General features: G+C 37.1%; 1 protein-coding gene across 1 annotated transcript in view; it reads left to right on the top strand.

Moving 5' to 3' along the window:
* LOC149782320 (cytochrome P450 2H2-like) overlaps positions 1–5942 on the top strand; it is a 31481-nt gene extending 25539 nt beyond the window's left edge. The window contains exons 3-4 of the mRNA XM_089935112.1: positions 847–1287; positions 3173–5942. Of these exons, the coding sequence (XP_089791238.1) occupies positions 847–1287; positions 3173–3369 (638 nt within the window). The 3' untranslated portion in view covers positions 3370–5942. The remainder of the gene's footprint in view (positions 1–846; positions 1288–3172) is intronic.
* The last annotated feature ends 9730 nt before the right edge of the window (positions 5943–15672 follow it).

Raw genomic sequence — 15672 nt, 5'->3', positions numbered from 1 at the left:
TAATTAGTATTTCAATTCTTCTTACCGTTTCCGATTCTGCCTATAATTCTTTCATACAAATATCCCTCTTGCTCAGATTTCGTTCGGAAAATAGAACACGTACTTACCTTCAGTTTTATTCATCGAATTGAAGCTTCTAATGTTAAGTTCGTTTCACTGAAATTCAATTTTGATAAAGTCAGCAAACTGTCAGTGGGACGAACTAGATATTTTCTTGCCAAATACTAACAGCGTTGAGTCTATCACGTCAATACTTACACATCTGAAGGTCCTGTATTTTCTAAAATCGGTATCTTCGCACACCAAGATTACTGATCCATCAATCACGTGTCATGGCTTAATAAAGAGTCTGCTTAATAGATATGCATATGCATTATGGTGTATTGTGTGAAAACAGATACCGACCAATTACTTCATTGTAAGGAAATTAAATTTGTATTTGCCCAGAGTACGGGAATAAACCCACACATGCCATGTGACCTGTTCACCCGTTGTTTAGAGTCAGATTAGGTCAACTTCCAGTACATGTTAATTCCAAAACACAGAAATGACTCTTCAGTAACTATTGCATAGTCCACTCTTAATATTTGAGCAAATATCTGTTAAATAATTTGTGTACAGTTTTACGTATGCAAGAAGCATACTAAGCTGTAAATTCCCGTTCCAACTTTTGTTATAATATAGCAGCTTTGAAATATTTTTAATTAATGTAACATAAATGTGAATACCAGATCTTTCATATCTACACCGACAAACAAAATGTCTTCCCGATACCATAAAGTTCTATTGATGTTTTTAAAAAAAAATCATTAAAAACGTAATGATTTGTTGTATTTTTCCTTTCAGAGGAATACTTAACGGCTATTATAATGGATCTGTTTCTTGCTGGAACGGAGACAACATCAAGCACGGTCACATGGGCGTCATTCTACTTGGCCACAAGACCTGATATACAAAGTCGAATCTTTGAAGAAATAAAATCGAATGTTGGAATGGAAAGACTGCCATCTATCCAAGATAAGCAGAGCTTGGTTTATACAGAGGCATTTATAATGGAAGTCATGAGAATGTGCACCATCGTTATTATTAGCGTACCGCATGCACCGGTGACTGATGTTTGTATTCGTGGTTATCACATTCCAAAAGGAACGCAAATTTTCCCGGATATCAGCTCGGTTCTATCGGACCCTGACATCTGGGGAGACCCTGAGAATTTCAGACCGGAGAGGTTCATTAGTGAGGAAGGAACACTACTGAAGCCAGATGAATTCATACCGTTTTTCACGGGTAAAGTTTGACTTAGATGTTGTATTTAAACTTTTGAATAATCTCCTTTCGCCTTTCTTCTGCATGAAAACTATAATTGGTTAAGAAAATGAATAACTATGTCACAAATGAATTATAATAATGTTAATAATAACTTTAGTCTTAATGTGAGCAAACATACCCAACACGTCCCTTGCCAATCATCGAAATAACAACCCTTTATTACATCGTTCCAAAATGTTCTATCAAATCAAAACTTCTAATGGTATAACATGAGAATACACACACACACACACACACACACACACACACACACACACACATATATATATATATATATATATATATATATATATATATATATATATATATATATATATATATATATATATATATATATATATATATATATATATATATATATGTATATATGTTTTCTGTATCAATGATTTACCATGAGATGAATAAATTATTCATTAAAGAAAACGAGGCTTGCCTAGTTTTCCCGTGATGGAAAATGTATACAGCAAGCGGTATATCATTAATACAACATATATACTATACATACTGCTACACATATTTGCCCTCTTAGTGGAGTTCACATTGACTGCATGCAACTGTGTATTGCTCGAGTGTATGAACTGCTCACTTCCCTTTAGAGTATGTCCGCTAAAAATGTAGTTCTGTGCCTTTTGTGGCTATTCACAATCACCTTTGCTTAATGATAAGTTGATATTTTTATTTTTGAGTTTCTCTTTTTATTCCTATTGATTAAATAAATATACGAACATGAAATATGGTTTTAATAACGAAGGTAGAGCACTGAAAGAATTGAACACTCATCCATTCATGTACAGAAGCATGGAGCGTAGAGGCTAAGCGATATGACGAGCCAACAATAGTTAATTAAAATATTTAATACACTTACGTCGATCTAAGCCATTTTCCTGGTTTGATTAAGATTTCTACCGACCGTAAAAAGTCTCCCTCTCTCTCTCTCTCTCTCTCTCTCTCTCTCTCTCTCTCTCTTCATGTGGTCAGTTTAACTGAACTTATACCATTATTATAGAAACATCGTCGATGACACAAGATAAAATCCAAGTGAAAGTCCTATAAGCTCTTCTTTTCATGAATTTTCCTGCGTATCTTGATACGATTGGGGGGGGGGCGGCCTTAGAACATTTTCTGATTTAGTTTATAATAGGTTTAAGAAACAACAAAAACAGGAGGAACAATAATAAAGCATTAAATGCATTACTGTATGTGTGCCTTGTAACCAAAAAATTTATTGTATATTGTCGGCAGCAATTGAAAATGTATATCATCTTTTATATAAATACTGCAGATAAATCCCAAGAAATGTGTACATCTACAGTTCCGACGAACAATATTCTTGTATGTTGCTACGTGTAAGTTCAGTTTCAAGCTTTCCATTCAGCCCAATTTTTTTTCTCTCACTCCAGATTTCTGCGTTTTTTGTCGTCTATGTTTGAGAGAGGAGGGTGGAAAGGAAAACAGCAGGAATTACGATTAGATTGTGTACCATATTAAATTCATTTAGAAAACTGAGATTATTAATACTTTGTATCGTTATTTTCTTACGCCACTACTGATGAATGAGAAGAAATTTATCATCAATATAGATAAAACATTAAACAGTTGCAAGATTGTTTATATTGCGCTATGTGTGGATGACAATTTGATATACCAATATCATTGATATATCAAACTGTTTTATACTAACACTTTAAACTCCACCTTATTTTTAAAGTGTGTGTGTGTGTGTGTGTGTGTGTGTGTGTGTGTGTTGGACAAATGCTGCAAACAGTGTTGCTTTTTATTAGGACTCGAAGAAAACAGTAATATTCTGTGCAAGCAACTAATTTACTTGTTTTTCAAATTCCAGGGAAAAGAAACTGTTTAGGCGAGTCCTTGGCAAGAATGGAGCTACTTCTTTTCATCAGCGCTCTTGTCCAGAGGTTTGAGTTGATGCCTCCAGACGGAGAGGTACTGGACATTAAAGATGTGGATGGCATCTTCGGTCCCACTCATACACCAAAACCTTTCTACATTCGGGCAATTCGGAGACATGACAACGCATGACCAAGAGCTTGCTTTGTATTGGATTAAGTTAGGAGTTTGTTTCTCGGTTTATTATAACATGTTAGGTTTAATTGATCACGGTATATAGAGTTAGTAATTTTATTCCTTTTGTGTTGTTCACTGTACATCGATTCTTACTCACATAATGTTTGGGTTGGAATCCATTTTCACACCACAAACAACTTTTATGAAATGGTTTTCTTCTGATGTTCATGTCCTGCATAACATTGAACTTTGTACATTTTACAGATTTACTCCACAGTGTCAGTAAAGAAAAACTGATGACTATAAGCATATAAACCTATACTCTTCTTACTGTTAAGGCCAAATAGAGAAAAAACTAAATAGGCTTCAACCAAATCTTTAGTATTATTTTTCGTACGGATGGTGCGACGGGTTAACACTTTGAAATGGCTGTTGCATAGCTTAAGTGTTAAATGGCAAAGTAATGTAAGTCTAGGAAATAGTTGACCAGAACAAAATTGACCGAAATCTTTGTAAATCACTTGGGGGGGGGGGATAGTTCATATTTTAACATTTCAATCGTTAATGAATGAGTATATTTTCTACTTTATGGTTGTAGCTTATCTGCGTACTCTTTATGATGAGCATAGCCCGTTCTATACATTTTTAAGTTCAAGCGGTTGACTTTACATATTTGTCCTTTTTGCATCCAATTTAACAGATTCCAGATATGGTAGATCACAAACGTTGAATAATTCAGGATCATTAGTTCATCATAGATGAGATCCTGAACAGTTTTATATAATCATGATTCTCTGAACAACGTTATTATATGATAAGCAATCACTCTCTTGACGTCAACTATTGTGAGTAGTGTCGTTAAAGGCCTTGTTGAAACATTAGGCTTTGCAAAGGTTTCGACATCTATTTGTCAGTTGCCTTCCTCTGGTTAGCTGAAATCTAAATATTTGAAAGTTATCAAACTTGCGCCCCACACAAAATGGCAACTTCAATATCGATAATAAAGTGAACCAAATATATTTCCTAACTATAAACGTTGTAGCTCTAAAAATGATAACGTATCTGTGGCGATAAAAGTATCATCGACCATGTGGTGATATAAATATGTTGGCACCGATATATTTCAATATCTTACCATCAAATGTATCATAAAGTTGTGATTCTACGTTTAATTCAACTAAATGTTTTTGACAAGTGCATTGTGAGTTCTTTATCATAATCTTCAAAATCTTTTCAGATTTGTACTCATCGAAATGTTTGTTGTACAGGGGAAACTCTTGCTAGTTAAACATGCCCACAATACTGTCCCTTTTTTCAGTCTCCCAGTTTAAAACATGACAACCCATGATTATTTGCCGGACCTTGAATATTTCCTCAGTAAAGTTATTTAGATATTCACTTGAAAATATAGTTCATTATTGTGAAATATTAGCTGTTTTGCCAACAACGAATTTTGGATTTCCTCGTGTATCACTTGTCACAAGACAATATTTAGAGGCATTCATCCTAATTACTTTCTTCTTTGATTGTCACATCCGACGTCATATTTATTGATGCTTGATGTGTGTTGGGTTTTTTCCATTAGAGCTGAGTAAGTATCAGAATAGTATATGGGGTTTCACTGAGATAAATGCTTCCGTATTATAATATGTAGGTGGCATTTTATAAGCTTTTACTATAAACACCTTTATGTATAAGGAATTTTAAATGTTCACAATATTTTTCTCTTTTTAACTAATCCTTTTAGTTCCTGTTGTAGATGTACTTTCCTTAATGAAACTAATTTTTTCTTGAGACTCTTGTTTCAATATTTCCTTGATCTTCACGATCTAATTCTGCTCTCTAAGCACATGCGTAGTGTGACAAAACGTTTCCCACAATCAAAATATGTTTATAAATGTATGTATGTCACGATTGTATGTTTGCTAATGGTTATCAACGTGAATATCATAGACCCTTTTAAATGGAGATCGTTGTATTGATTGATTGTGTAATGCAGGTAGATTGTACAAGTAAACATTCTTTAAATTTAGCATATGTTATTGTTTATTGAGTCCGGTGTAATGTTTGCTTCAGCGATTATTTACAATTTATACAATCCTTAAATAATGCTTTTGTTTTGAAAGAACTTACATCTTTGTAATTACAAGAATGTACGACATCTTTGTACTTACATGTATATCTTACACCTTTTTACTTACAAGTATATCTTACATCTTTGTGTTTACAACTATATCTTACATCTTTGTGTTTACAACTATATCTTACATCTTTGTGTTTACATGTATATCTTACAACTTTGTCTTTTTGGATATATCTTACATTTTTGTACTTACATTTTGTGCGTGCAGGTACATATTACGTCTTTGTGCATACACGTATGTCTTATATGATAGTGTTTGCAATTATATCCTGCATCTTTATGCTTACATTTATATCTTAAATCTTTATACTTATAGGTATATCTTACATATTTGTATTTACATGTATATCTTACATATTTGTACTTACATGTATATCTAACATCTTTGTATTTACCGATATATCTAACATCTTTGTATTTACAGGTATATCTTACATATTTGTACTTACAGATATATCTAACCCCTTTTTGTATTTAAATGTATATCTTACATCTTTGTACTTACAGGTATGTCTTACAGCTTTGCATTTACATGTATATTATAGATCTTTGTATTTACATGTATATCTTACATATTTGTGCTTACAGGTATACCTTACATCTTTCTGCTTACGGGTATATTTACATCTTTGTACTTACATGTATATGTTACATCTTTGCACAAACAGATACACAATTATACTTTGACAACAGGTACAATAACAAAACATTTTTAGCATGGAAAGTAAATACTTTCACGGAAAATATATATTTATTTACTTATTTACTGATTTGACTGACTCGACCTTGTCAAATAAATTAAGTTGGTGTCATCAGGTGTTCCCTATAATAAAATGAATGAATGGACTCTAAACTCACTGTACATAATACTGTATATTTTGTTTCCCATCTGTACAAGCATGCAATCTCAGCGCAAATAAGAAATAGCACCTTTACATGAACATGCTTTAAGAAAACGCAGCGCAGTCAAAATCATTCAGCACGATTCAGTGCATCATTAGTATCTTCAAAAACAAAACAAGAACAAAATGTGTATGTTTCCACAGAGAGCATGTATGTATATGTGGTTGTTTGAGCCCGTGATCTCTCTCTCTCTCTCTCTCTCTCTCTCACTAACTATTAGTATTCGCCCATGGATCCAAGTAAAACAGACAACTACCAATTACCGCAACAGTGAAGATTTGCACTGTGCTGATTTACTGTATTTTGCACTTATACAAGGCTAACAAATCACCGCCTCCTACTTTTGGATCGTCTGTCTTGCGAATTTGTGGAATGTGAACTTCATCAATTTAATTTCCTGACCTGAGTCACATTTGAAGCAGTAGATTAAAATTTTATACAAACCCCAGTAGTTGCACCGTATGCAGCATACAACATTATATCTTCGAATGAATTCGTGTATTCGAATTTGATCTAATGGTCAATAATTTGTAAACTTTGTTTTGTAAATTTAAGAATATGGAGACATTAACCGCTTTAATAATTATTTGAAACTGGCTTGTGTAATCAGTTGAGCTGCTTTGACGTTATCGACCAATTTAACTTCGTTTTAACATACTGATGTCGTAATCTACTTAATGTATACACATATCGTTGAACTTGTATATTTTCCATATCCCTTGGAATACATGTTATTAGTTATTAATTTCTTGCAATCATATCCTTTAGACATAGCCATCATGGCAAATTATCCCTCCCTTGTGGGTAATATAAAGGGGTTGACGACTGATTTCGATTAAAAAATAGCCATAAGAAAGTTACAAAAGAAATACGGCGACGTCTACATGTTCTATATGGTGCCAGACAAACAAAAGTCGTATGTCGGTATGACGGTATAAGAACTCTATTCATCACATAGTGTTTGCGTTTTGGATACGCCAGATGCCGTTCCTGCGTTTGTCGAAAAATGATGAATGTGTATTCACCGTTGTGTGGCCTGAAACCAACTTCTGAGGTGTTCAGAGCAATACATCCAAAACCTAGGTTTGGACCGTTCTTCCCTTTGATAAATAACATTTTAAAACTGCGTGCATAATTATTGAGATCAGTGGCGTCCGACACTTGGACAAGTATATAGTGTATAGAGTATTTTCGTGTAACTCCTTCCTAATTCGAGATGCGAACAGAAACCCTTTCTTCGGTGACTTTGAATATTGCAAGTCAATACCACATTTAAATAGGGGTATTTAAGTAGGTCCTGATTTTTTTAAGTCCAAATTATACAGAAATAGTTTTTTTTAGGTTAGGTGCTGTTTTGAAGTCAACAGTATACATACATAGATGATGTTTACCTGAGTAATCATTATCAATTAAAATAATTCATTGAGAAACATAATTTTGAACACCTAAGTCGAGCATAAAAAAGAAACGCATTTGACGATATGTGGCCAAAGCTATAGAAGTACTCGACACGTTGAGAGTATTAATGAGAAAAATGATAAACATTATTTGGACAGGTTTCTGCATTTCATATTATATGAACTCAATCATATTATATTTGCCATAGGGGTTTACAAAGCATTTATTCAAAGAACCCAAAATAATTTTATCATTAAATACAGTAGGTTACATTGGTCCCAAAGCTTTGGCTATGTATAGCTTTATGACTTCATTGCTCACATACACACATAAATAAATGCGTGCTTCGCATCCAGTATGCGGAAAGTACAAGATTTATATGTCACAGAGATACGTCGAGGCCATCAGGCTTAGACGTAAATATACGCCAACCTGTCGACTCGGAACAAAACACATATTAGCATCTGTCTGCTAATGTTCACACATTTTCCCTATCCAGTATTCATTTTCAAAGGAATTCAGAACAACTATGGATTAGTAACTATTCAGTCCGACACAACATGAGATACAGATATGCAGACATCAGAAAGAAACCTAAACAGTTATCGTCTTGGTGTGTGATGTTAATGGTTGGCTGGAGAATCTTTAGGGCACCAGATCACTGAGGTAAACTTAGATGGGTGTGTAACAAATAAACCCATAAGACTTATATGTTAACAACCATAGTCATCTGTGAAAATATACAACATACATTCGAAACATTGCCATTTGCCCATATGTATTTATTAAATGTTCCAGATAAATATAAAACATACATTGGAAACATTGCCATTTGCCCATATGTATGGATTAAATGTTCCAGATAAATATACAACATACATTGGAAACATTGCCATTTGCCCATATGTATTTATTAAATGTTCAAGATAAATATAAAACATACATTCGAAACATTGCCATTTGCCCATATGTATGGATTAAATGTTCCAGATAAATATAAAACATACATTCGAAACATTGCCATTTGCCCATATGTATGGATTAAATGTTCCAGATAAATATAAAACATACATTCGAAACATTGTCATTTGCCCATATGTATTTATTAAATGTTCCAGATATATATAAAACATACATTCGAAACATTGCCATTTTCCCATATGTATGGATGAAATGTTCCAAATAAATTATACAACAACCATATATTGATGCTTATCCAACAGATCCTGTTTTTTTTTCTCTGTCTTCCGTCAGCATAGATTTTGAGGAACATTTACTAATAATGATCAATGCACATCATTTCAAAAAATGCCATTTAGCACAATGAATGAAAATTAATTAGCTAGTGACCAAAAGTTTCAAGAAATAGAAGAGACACGTGACTCTTGTTTTTTTTTAAAAAACAGATTAATGTTATGGTTTTTGGCTTGTTTGTTCCAACTAACGCGGCCAATCTGGAGACTCGATTCAATGTCCAATAAATAGTTGTATGTATGATGCCTCGGCGTAAATGTCCAATGAATATTTTTATAACTGTGTAAGTTTAGGTTCGATCGAGGTGTCAACTACGTCCTTACCCAGCGATAGTCAGCCAGATTAGAATTCTAACTCAGTAGCATAAAAGTGTTAGTTTTGCCTTTTTTCTACTTTGAGGTCATTCTACCCGTCCTCCCTCTACCCACATGACACATTTAGCCTATAAGTGACTTTACCTGTTAACCACTTTTAAGATAGTCCGAAGGGATACAAGCAGCCCCTAGACATGTAAACAGAATGAGCTAGTCATGGGGTACTTTATTCTCGTCTGGATGGAAGTGCTCCAAAGGGTTCCCATCAAGAGCAAAACACCAGCATTTGACATAACTATGCTGTGATTGCAAGTATTTATGCAAGCCCATGGTAGTGATTAATACACACAATGCGGGCTCATTGAATGAATGAATGAATGAATCAATGAATGAATGAATGAATGAATGAATGAATGCATGAATGAATGAATGAATGAACGAACGACCAAACGAACGAACGAGAACGAACGAACGAATGAAGTAACTATACTCTATCAACAAGGCTCTATATTGATCTTTCTCCATAGCAATACTATACAGTAGTATAGTTTATACATACATGTCCAATTATGTTTTAGATTCTAACACATGAATATGTAGTTACGTTGTGAATATTTTCTATTGAAGAAATTGAGGTATAAATAGGAGTGTCAAGCAATAGTCAGCCCATTGACTACTAAAGCATACAGAACGAATTCAAGGATTTTTCAAACTGTGGCATAAATCTGCCTAATGATTTATTATAAAACATGCGGTGGATAAACGGAGGTCTCTGTGGTGTTTGAATACATCATACAGGTTTCTCAATGAAGCACAGATGTTGCATGCATTCTCCGAAACATAGACAGAACACATTGATAAACTGGTTAACCGGAGAGGGACTTCAGAAATAGAATGAAATGACATATTTGTACTGAATCCAGCACCACCGCCTATTGCCGCTGCCGCAACAATACCAAAAACAACAGCAGCAGCAATTACATACAAAAACAACGGTGCAACAACTAAAACAAATTGCACGTGAGCATAATATCCGAATACCAGGAGATGCAAGAAAAGCCGACATCCTTGCAATTTTCGACGAGTATAAAGGAAACCGTCGTCATCCTCATGCATCAGCCATTGCTTCTGAATTGTCTGATCATGTTCCTGCAAAAACGCAGTAATCACAACTACCATAATTCAAATTTCAGAAATGGTTAGGCGAGTTGGGAAATCACGTGACACTTATATCAACCACATTCACAACAGGCTAGGTTCATTGTACTCGAGAGTGTGCTAAAGTCCCTAATAATTAAAAATCAAAGATGCCGACAATTTCAAGGCCTTTTCTCGAATGATTAACCATCAGCGTCCTTTACATCTCGCTGTTACATATAGTATTCCGATGTAATATCTACCGATCTCACAGCCTTAAATAAAAACTAGGATCGCATCGTGATGACCTCTTCTACTGACCAAAACGTGGATCAAGGTTTTATGCATATCATTTTGAAGGTCATCGGCAACATAGTGGCCACGTCTTGGATGTTAGACTGTCGTCTCTGGCGATTATCCGAGTGGCAAACAAGGCCGGCGAATAACACGCCTGCGAGACAACGGCTAGAATATTATAACAGGGGCGGCCTACTATGCAATAGAAAATCTTTGACACTTTCTGTTAACCTCAATAGTGTGTAACAGCAAGCATGTTTGTGTTTTAATATCTCTTCCTGGCCCGTCGATCAATTCTTTTTCAGATCTATTCTACCATTCGGTAGAGTAAGTACAGTGCTAGGCAGTCTATGATCTGCCCCCCCCCCCCCCCCCCCAACCGATCGCTCTACACAACAATGACCACCTTTTAAAACATCCCCGACTCAAAGATGTGATGACAGGAAACAGTGGATTGCTTCTCAACCTATGAACCAGCAGCGATCCCACAATGTAAACTGATACAGTCGGATGTGCTGTCCTGGAGAATGTCGTCTCTCGGGGGTTGGAAACAAAATTTGTATATCCCTTAGCGTTTTTCACTTTTGACTCGCGTCTCCAACTGACCAAAGAGAGCTATCTGGTAAACGCTAGGCTAATTTTTCAAACAGTGCTGGATCCATCGCATTTGAGTGGGAGAGTCAATATTTCTCAAAAGGGCTTCGAGTCTCGTTTAGCGAACCCCTTCGCATATCGTCCTCTTCAATTTCAGATGGAATTACTGTCGGATTTGGTAAAGGTTACCGTTTTTGATACCAGAGCGCTCATCGAGAAGCGACCGGTTCATATTGTTTGAAACTTAGAATCTCCGGGACTTAACTCGAAGCTCTTTGATGCTAATAGCAAACTCAGACCAATCATCGAACCCATAGGAATCCGGAATGACTGTGTAGATACATAAGAATTAATTTTTGCTCGGTGTTTATATGTCATCGAAACAATTGTCTTTGGCCTCGTCAAAAACATGACTGCTTATGTCATATTCCAATATATCTTGCATATACAAAGGGCCCCGGGTGGCCCGGTGGAATAAAGCCCCTCGTGGCTCAGTTGTCTAAAGATCCGGGTGGCCCAGTAGCTAAAGTGCTCCCTTGTACTGATAACTGCCCTCTGAGCTCTCTCCTGGTGAGTTCGATTGATTTTTACACACGGCCTGGGTTGGTACGTGAGAAAGTTAGCCAGAATCTTTCCATTGGTCGGTAGTAGTGAAAGGGGACGATATAGGGTCTATGGGAATTAGCATTACAGACCCTCCCGGGACACTATAGGGTCTATGTAAATTTAACATGGAGAAAAACCCTGGGACACTATAGGGTCTAGGGGAATTAGCATTACAGACCTATCCTGGGACTGAGTTTGCTGACCAATCCAAACACGGGTTACAAAATTCAGTCAGCCCCCATCCAATCCGAAGAGAACAGTCTGTGACGTCACGTGGTCTATATAGGTTTGCTAGCGCCTGTGTGCAGTCAATCTATGCGACAGTGATTCAACATGACGGAAACTCAGAAAACGATCCATTGGGGTGCACCAGCAGTGGAGACTGCCCAAGGGAACCCGGACTTACTTTCAGAAGAGGTAAATTGGGATTTTGTGGATTTTCTTACCTCGCAAGAATTTGTTCCGGAACCTTCGTCACCTTCATTACCGCAAGTGGAGAATTTTAGACAGAGACAGAAAGAAGAATTGGAGAAATTTATACAACGACAAAAGGAAGCTGAACAAGCTTTTCTCCTACAGCAACAGCAGCAAGAAGAAGAGGTAAGAAAAAAACAACAACAAGAAGAAGTAGCAGCAAAGAAACAAGAGGGTGAAAATCAAACGGTCACGGTACTGTTGGACATTTTAGCGGAGTTAAGAAGTCTGAAACAAATGTATCAGACTTCTTTATTACGACCGAAGAGAATACGACCTTCCCGAGCTAAATACGTCAACCCTGTGACTAAGCCTGCCGTACCACCCTTAGTAATTTCAACCAAATCATCATCATCAACATTACGCAGTCCAGAAGTAGGCCTTGGCCGTGGCAAAGGCTTAAGGCAGTTAAAGTTGATTGCTTAAACTAACCCCTACACCAAAAAAGGCCCTTTTCAGGGCCACCCACGTCTCTCGAAAAGAGATCGACTTTCAATTGCCAATAACTCAAGAAAAAAAGAAAAAGAACTATTTTACCCCTATAGTACGTGTCTGTGTATGAGTGCGTGAGTGTACGTTCTTATTTTAAAATCAAAACCCAAAGACACTTACCTTATATAATTAATTTATTCTTTTGTCAATAGTTACAATCCAATTCACAATTCACAACATAGCACTTTATAAAGTTCATACACTTCTTCTGCCTCACTGTTTAGTCTCTCTGTTTTTAAAATTTCTTCACCGTCAGTCTTTTCCTCCTCTTCCTCCTCACTTTCTTCCCTTCTTCTTTTCTTCTCCTGTTTCTTTTTCTTCACCTGTCTGCTATCTTCATCCTCTTCTTCCTCTGAAGAATCCCTCTCTTCTTTTGACTCCACTTGTTTCCTTTTTGGGCAATCTGGAGACCAATGTCCTTTTTCTTGACAATAATAACAAGTATCTTGACTTTTGTCTTTTCTACCCTCTGTTTTTCTTTTTTGACGGTCTGGACACTCTGAAGACCAATGCCCTTTCTTCTGACAGATATAGCAAGTATCTTGACTTTTATCTCGAAAGGAAGGAGAATAGTCCGTCGGCTGGTCTGAAGAAAATTTTCTAATGACCCCTCGCAAATCTCTGATGAAACGTTCGATTTGGCTAGTCTCTTCCATCGTTGTGCTCAGTTAGAGAGTGAAATGAATAGTGAAAGGACAAGACACACACCCTTTTATATACGCTGGTCTGCCATGACTATAAATTAGTCTATGGTGTTTACACTTGAGTCATTTGACGTTTTACACTCAAGATGAAACGATCCAATTCATTTGAGAAGAAAGAAGAAGAAAGTAAGAGGCAGAAACGTGATCTATCGCCTCATACCAAAGCTGAAGTCTTGGCACAAATTCATGCCAGTGATTTTGAAGAGGACATGAGTGAACCAGAATCCAAACCCTCTAAACAAAGTTCACCACCCTTAGTCAACCCTGAAAAATACTATTCCATTCGAGAGATCCAAAAGCGCTCCTCTAGAAAATTTAGAACCACGGCTTACAAATACATGGTCACGTTTAAAGATTTCAAGTCCGAAGTACCGTTAGAGAAAGCAGAAGGGTTCATCACCGACATGTGGGATTCTTTGCTCACCACACTCAAGCGACAATGTCAACCCAAAGAAGACGATCGCTTGAGACTCTCCATACAACACGACGGTTTGAAATCCCCTGTTTGGATCGAGTTTAGCAGACCCGCAGAACTAACCGCTTCCAAAGTCATGGACAAGATTCAACACGTGCAACAATCCAATGACCAGTTTGACATCAACGATGGAAAAGCCACACTGGACATGACCCACGTCTCTCCTCCTCAAGGGACCGGACAACGCAGTAAGGTCTTATTGGTGAACGACCTTCGCAACATTAAGCGTAGCCTCGTCCAAATTCACAATTCACATGACCAGATGTGTTTAGCCCGAGCCATCGTGGTGGGACGAACCTATGCCAACAAGAACGACACGACAGAATGGAAAAGAGCCTGGGAGAACATTCGACAATCGGACCGAGCCAAACAACGAAGAGAAGCAGAACTCCTGTTACAACAAGCTGGCCTATCCAAAGACACACCCTACGGCATACCTGAGATGCAAAAATTGCAAGATGCCCTAGCTCCACGCTACACCTTGAAAGTGCACCCTCAAGAAGTGCGCGGACCTCTGTTGTTTCGAGGCCAAGACTTTAAGGACGGAAAATACATTCATGTCTATTATTACGATGAACATTTCGAAACCATTACCGGTATCACTGCATTCCTGGGATACGGTTATTACTGTGAGAAATGTGACTACGGCTATAACAATCGAGAGCAACACAAACATTCGGATCGAAATGCTCAGGATGTTTGGCCTCTCCACCCTGTCTGAACGAAGGGCAAAAACCAGTGCATTGTCCAGCTTGTCTGCGCACGTTTGTCAGCCCTGCCTGTTACCAACAACAGACGCAAGGTTCACAGCAGAAATGTGCTTATCAACTCCTGAGATTGTGCCCTACGTGTGGACAATACCAATAGTACCAAGGCACACGTATGTTCAGGAAAAAAAATGTCACATTTGTCATCACATCGTGGACTTTGAACACCAATGCTACATGCAAAAATACCAACCCCAACCAGAGAAAGAGGATGGTCACAAGAAGAAAAGCAATTTCATCTTTTTCGATTTCGAATGCATGCAAGAGACTGGCATTCACATTCCTAATTTCTGCGTGGCTCATCGAGCGTGCGAGAAGTGCATTCAAGAACCTATCTTCAGTCATTGCCCTCACTGCAGCAAGATTCCCGGAGGGCGTGAAAAAATCTTTCGAGGACCGAACACGCTAGCCGATTTTGCACAATGGGTCATAGACCCCATCGACAAGACGTGGAGCCAAGAGGACATCGAACGTTACGGAGATTGTCATCGTCATGCCACAGTGATGGCTCACAATTTCTCCGGATACGATGGACAGTTTCTTCTCAGATACTATACGGAACAAGGCACCGAACGTCCTAAAGTGACTTTGAACGGAGCCAAAATCATTTTCATGCAAGTGGGACAAGTACAGTTTAAAGATTCGATGAGCTATTTGGCCATGCCTTTGAGTCGAATGCCTAAAACGTTTGGAATGACAGAAATGGCTAAAAGGTACTTCCACACTTTTTCAATACGGAAGCCAATCAACACGCCGTTCT

The sequence above is a fragment of the Sinohyriopsis cumingii genome, chromosome 15, assembly GCF_028554795.1.
Source record: "Sinohyriopsis cumingii isolate HCF-2022 chromosome 15, ASM2855479v2, whole genome shotgun sequence".
Classification (NCBI taxonomy): domain Eukaryota; kingdom Metazoa; phylum Mollusca; class Bivalvia; order Unionida; family Unionidae; genus Sinohyriopsis; species Sinohyriopsis cumingii.
This window is presented reverse-complemented; position numbering and strand designations above follow the sequence as displayed.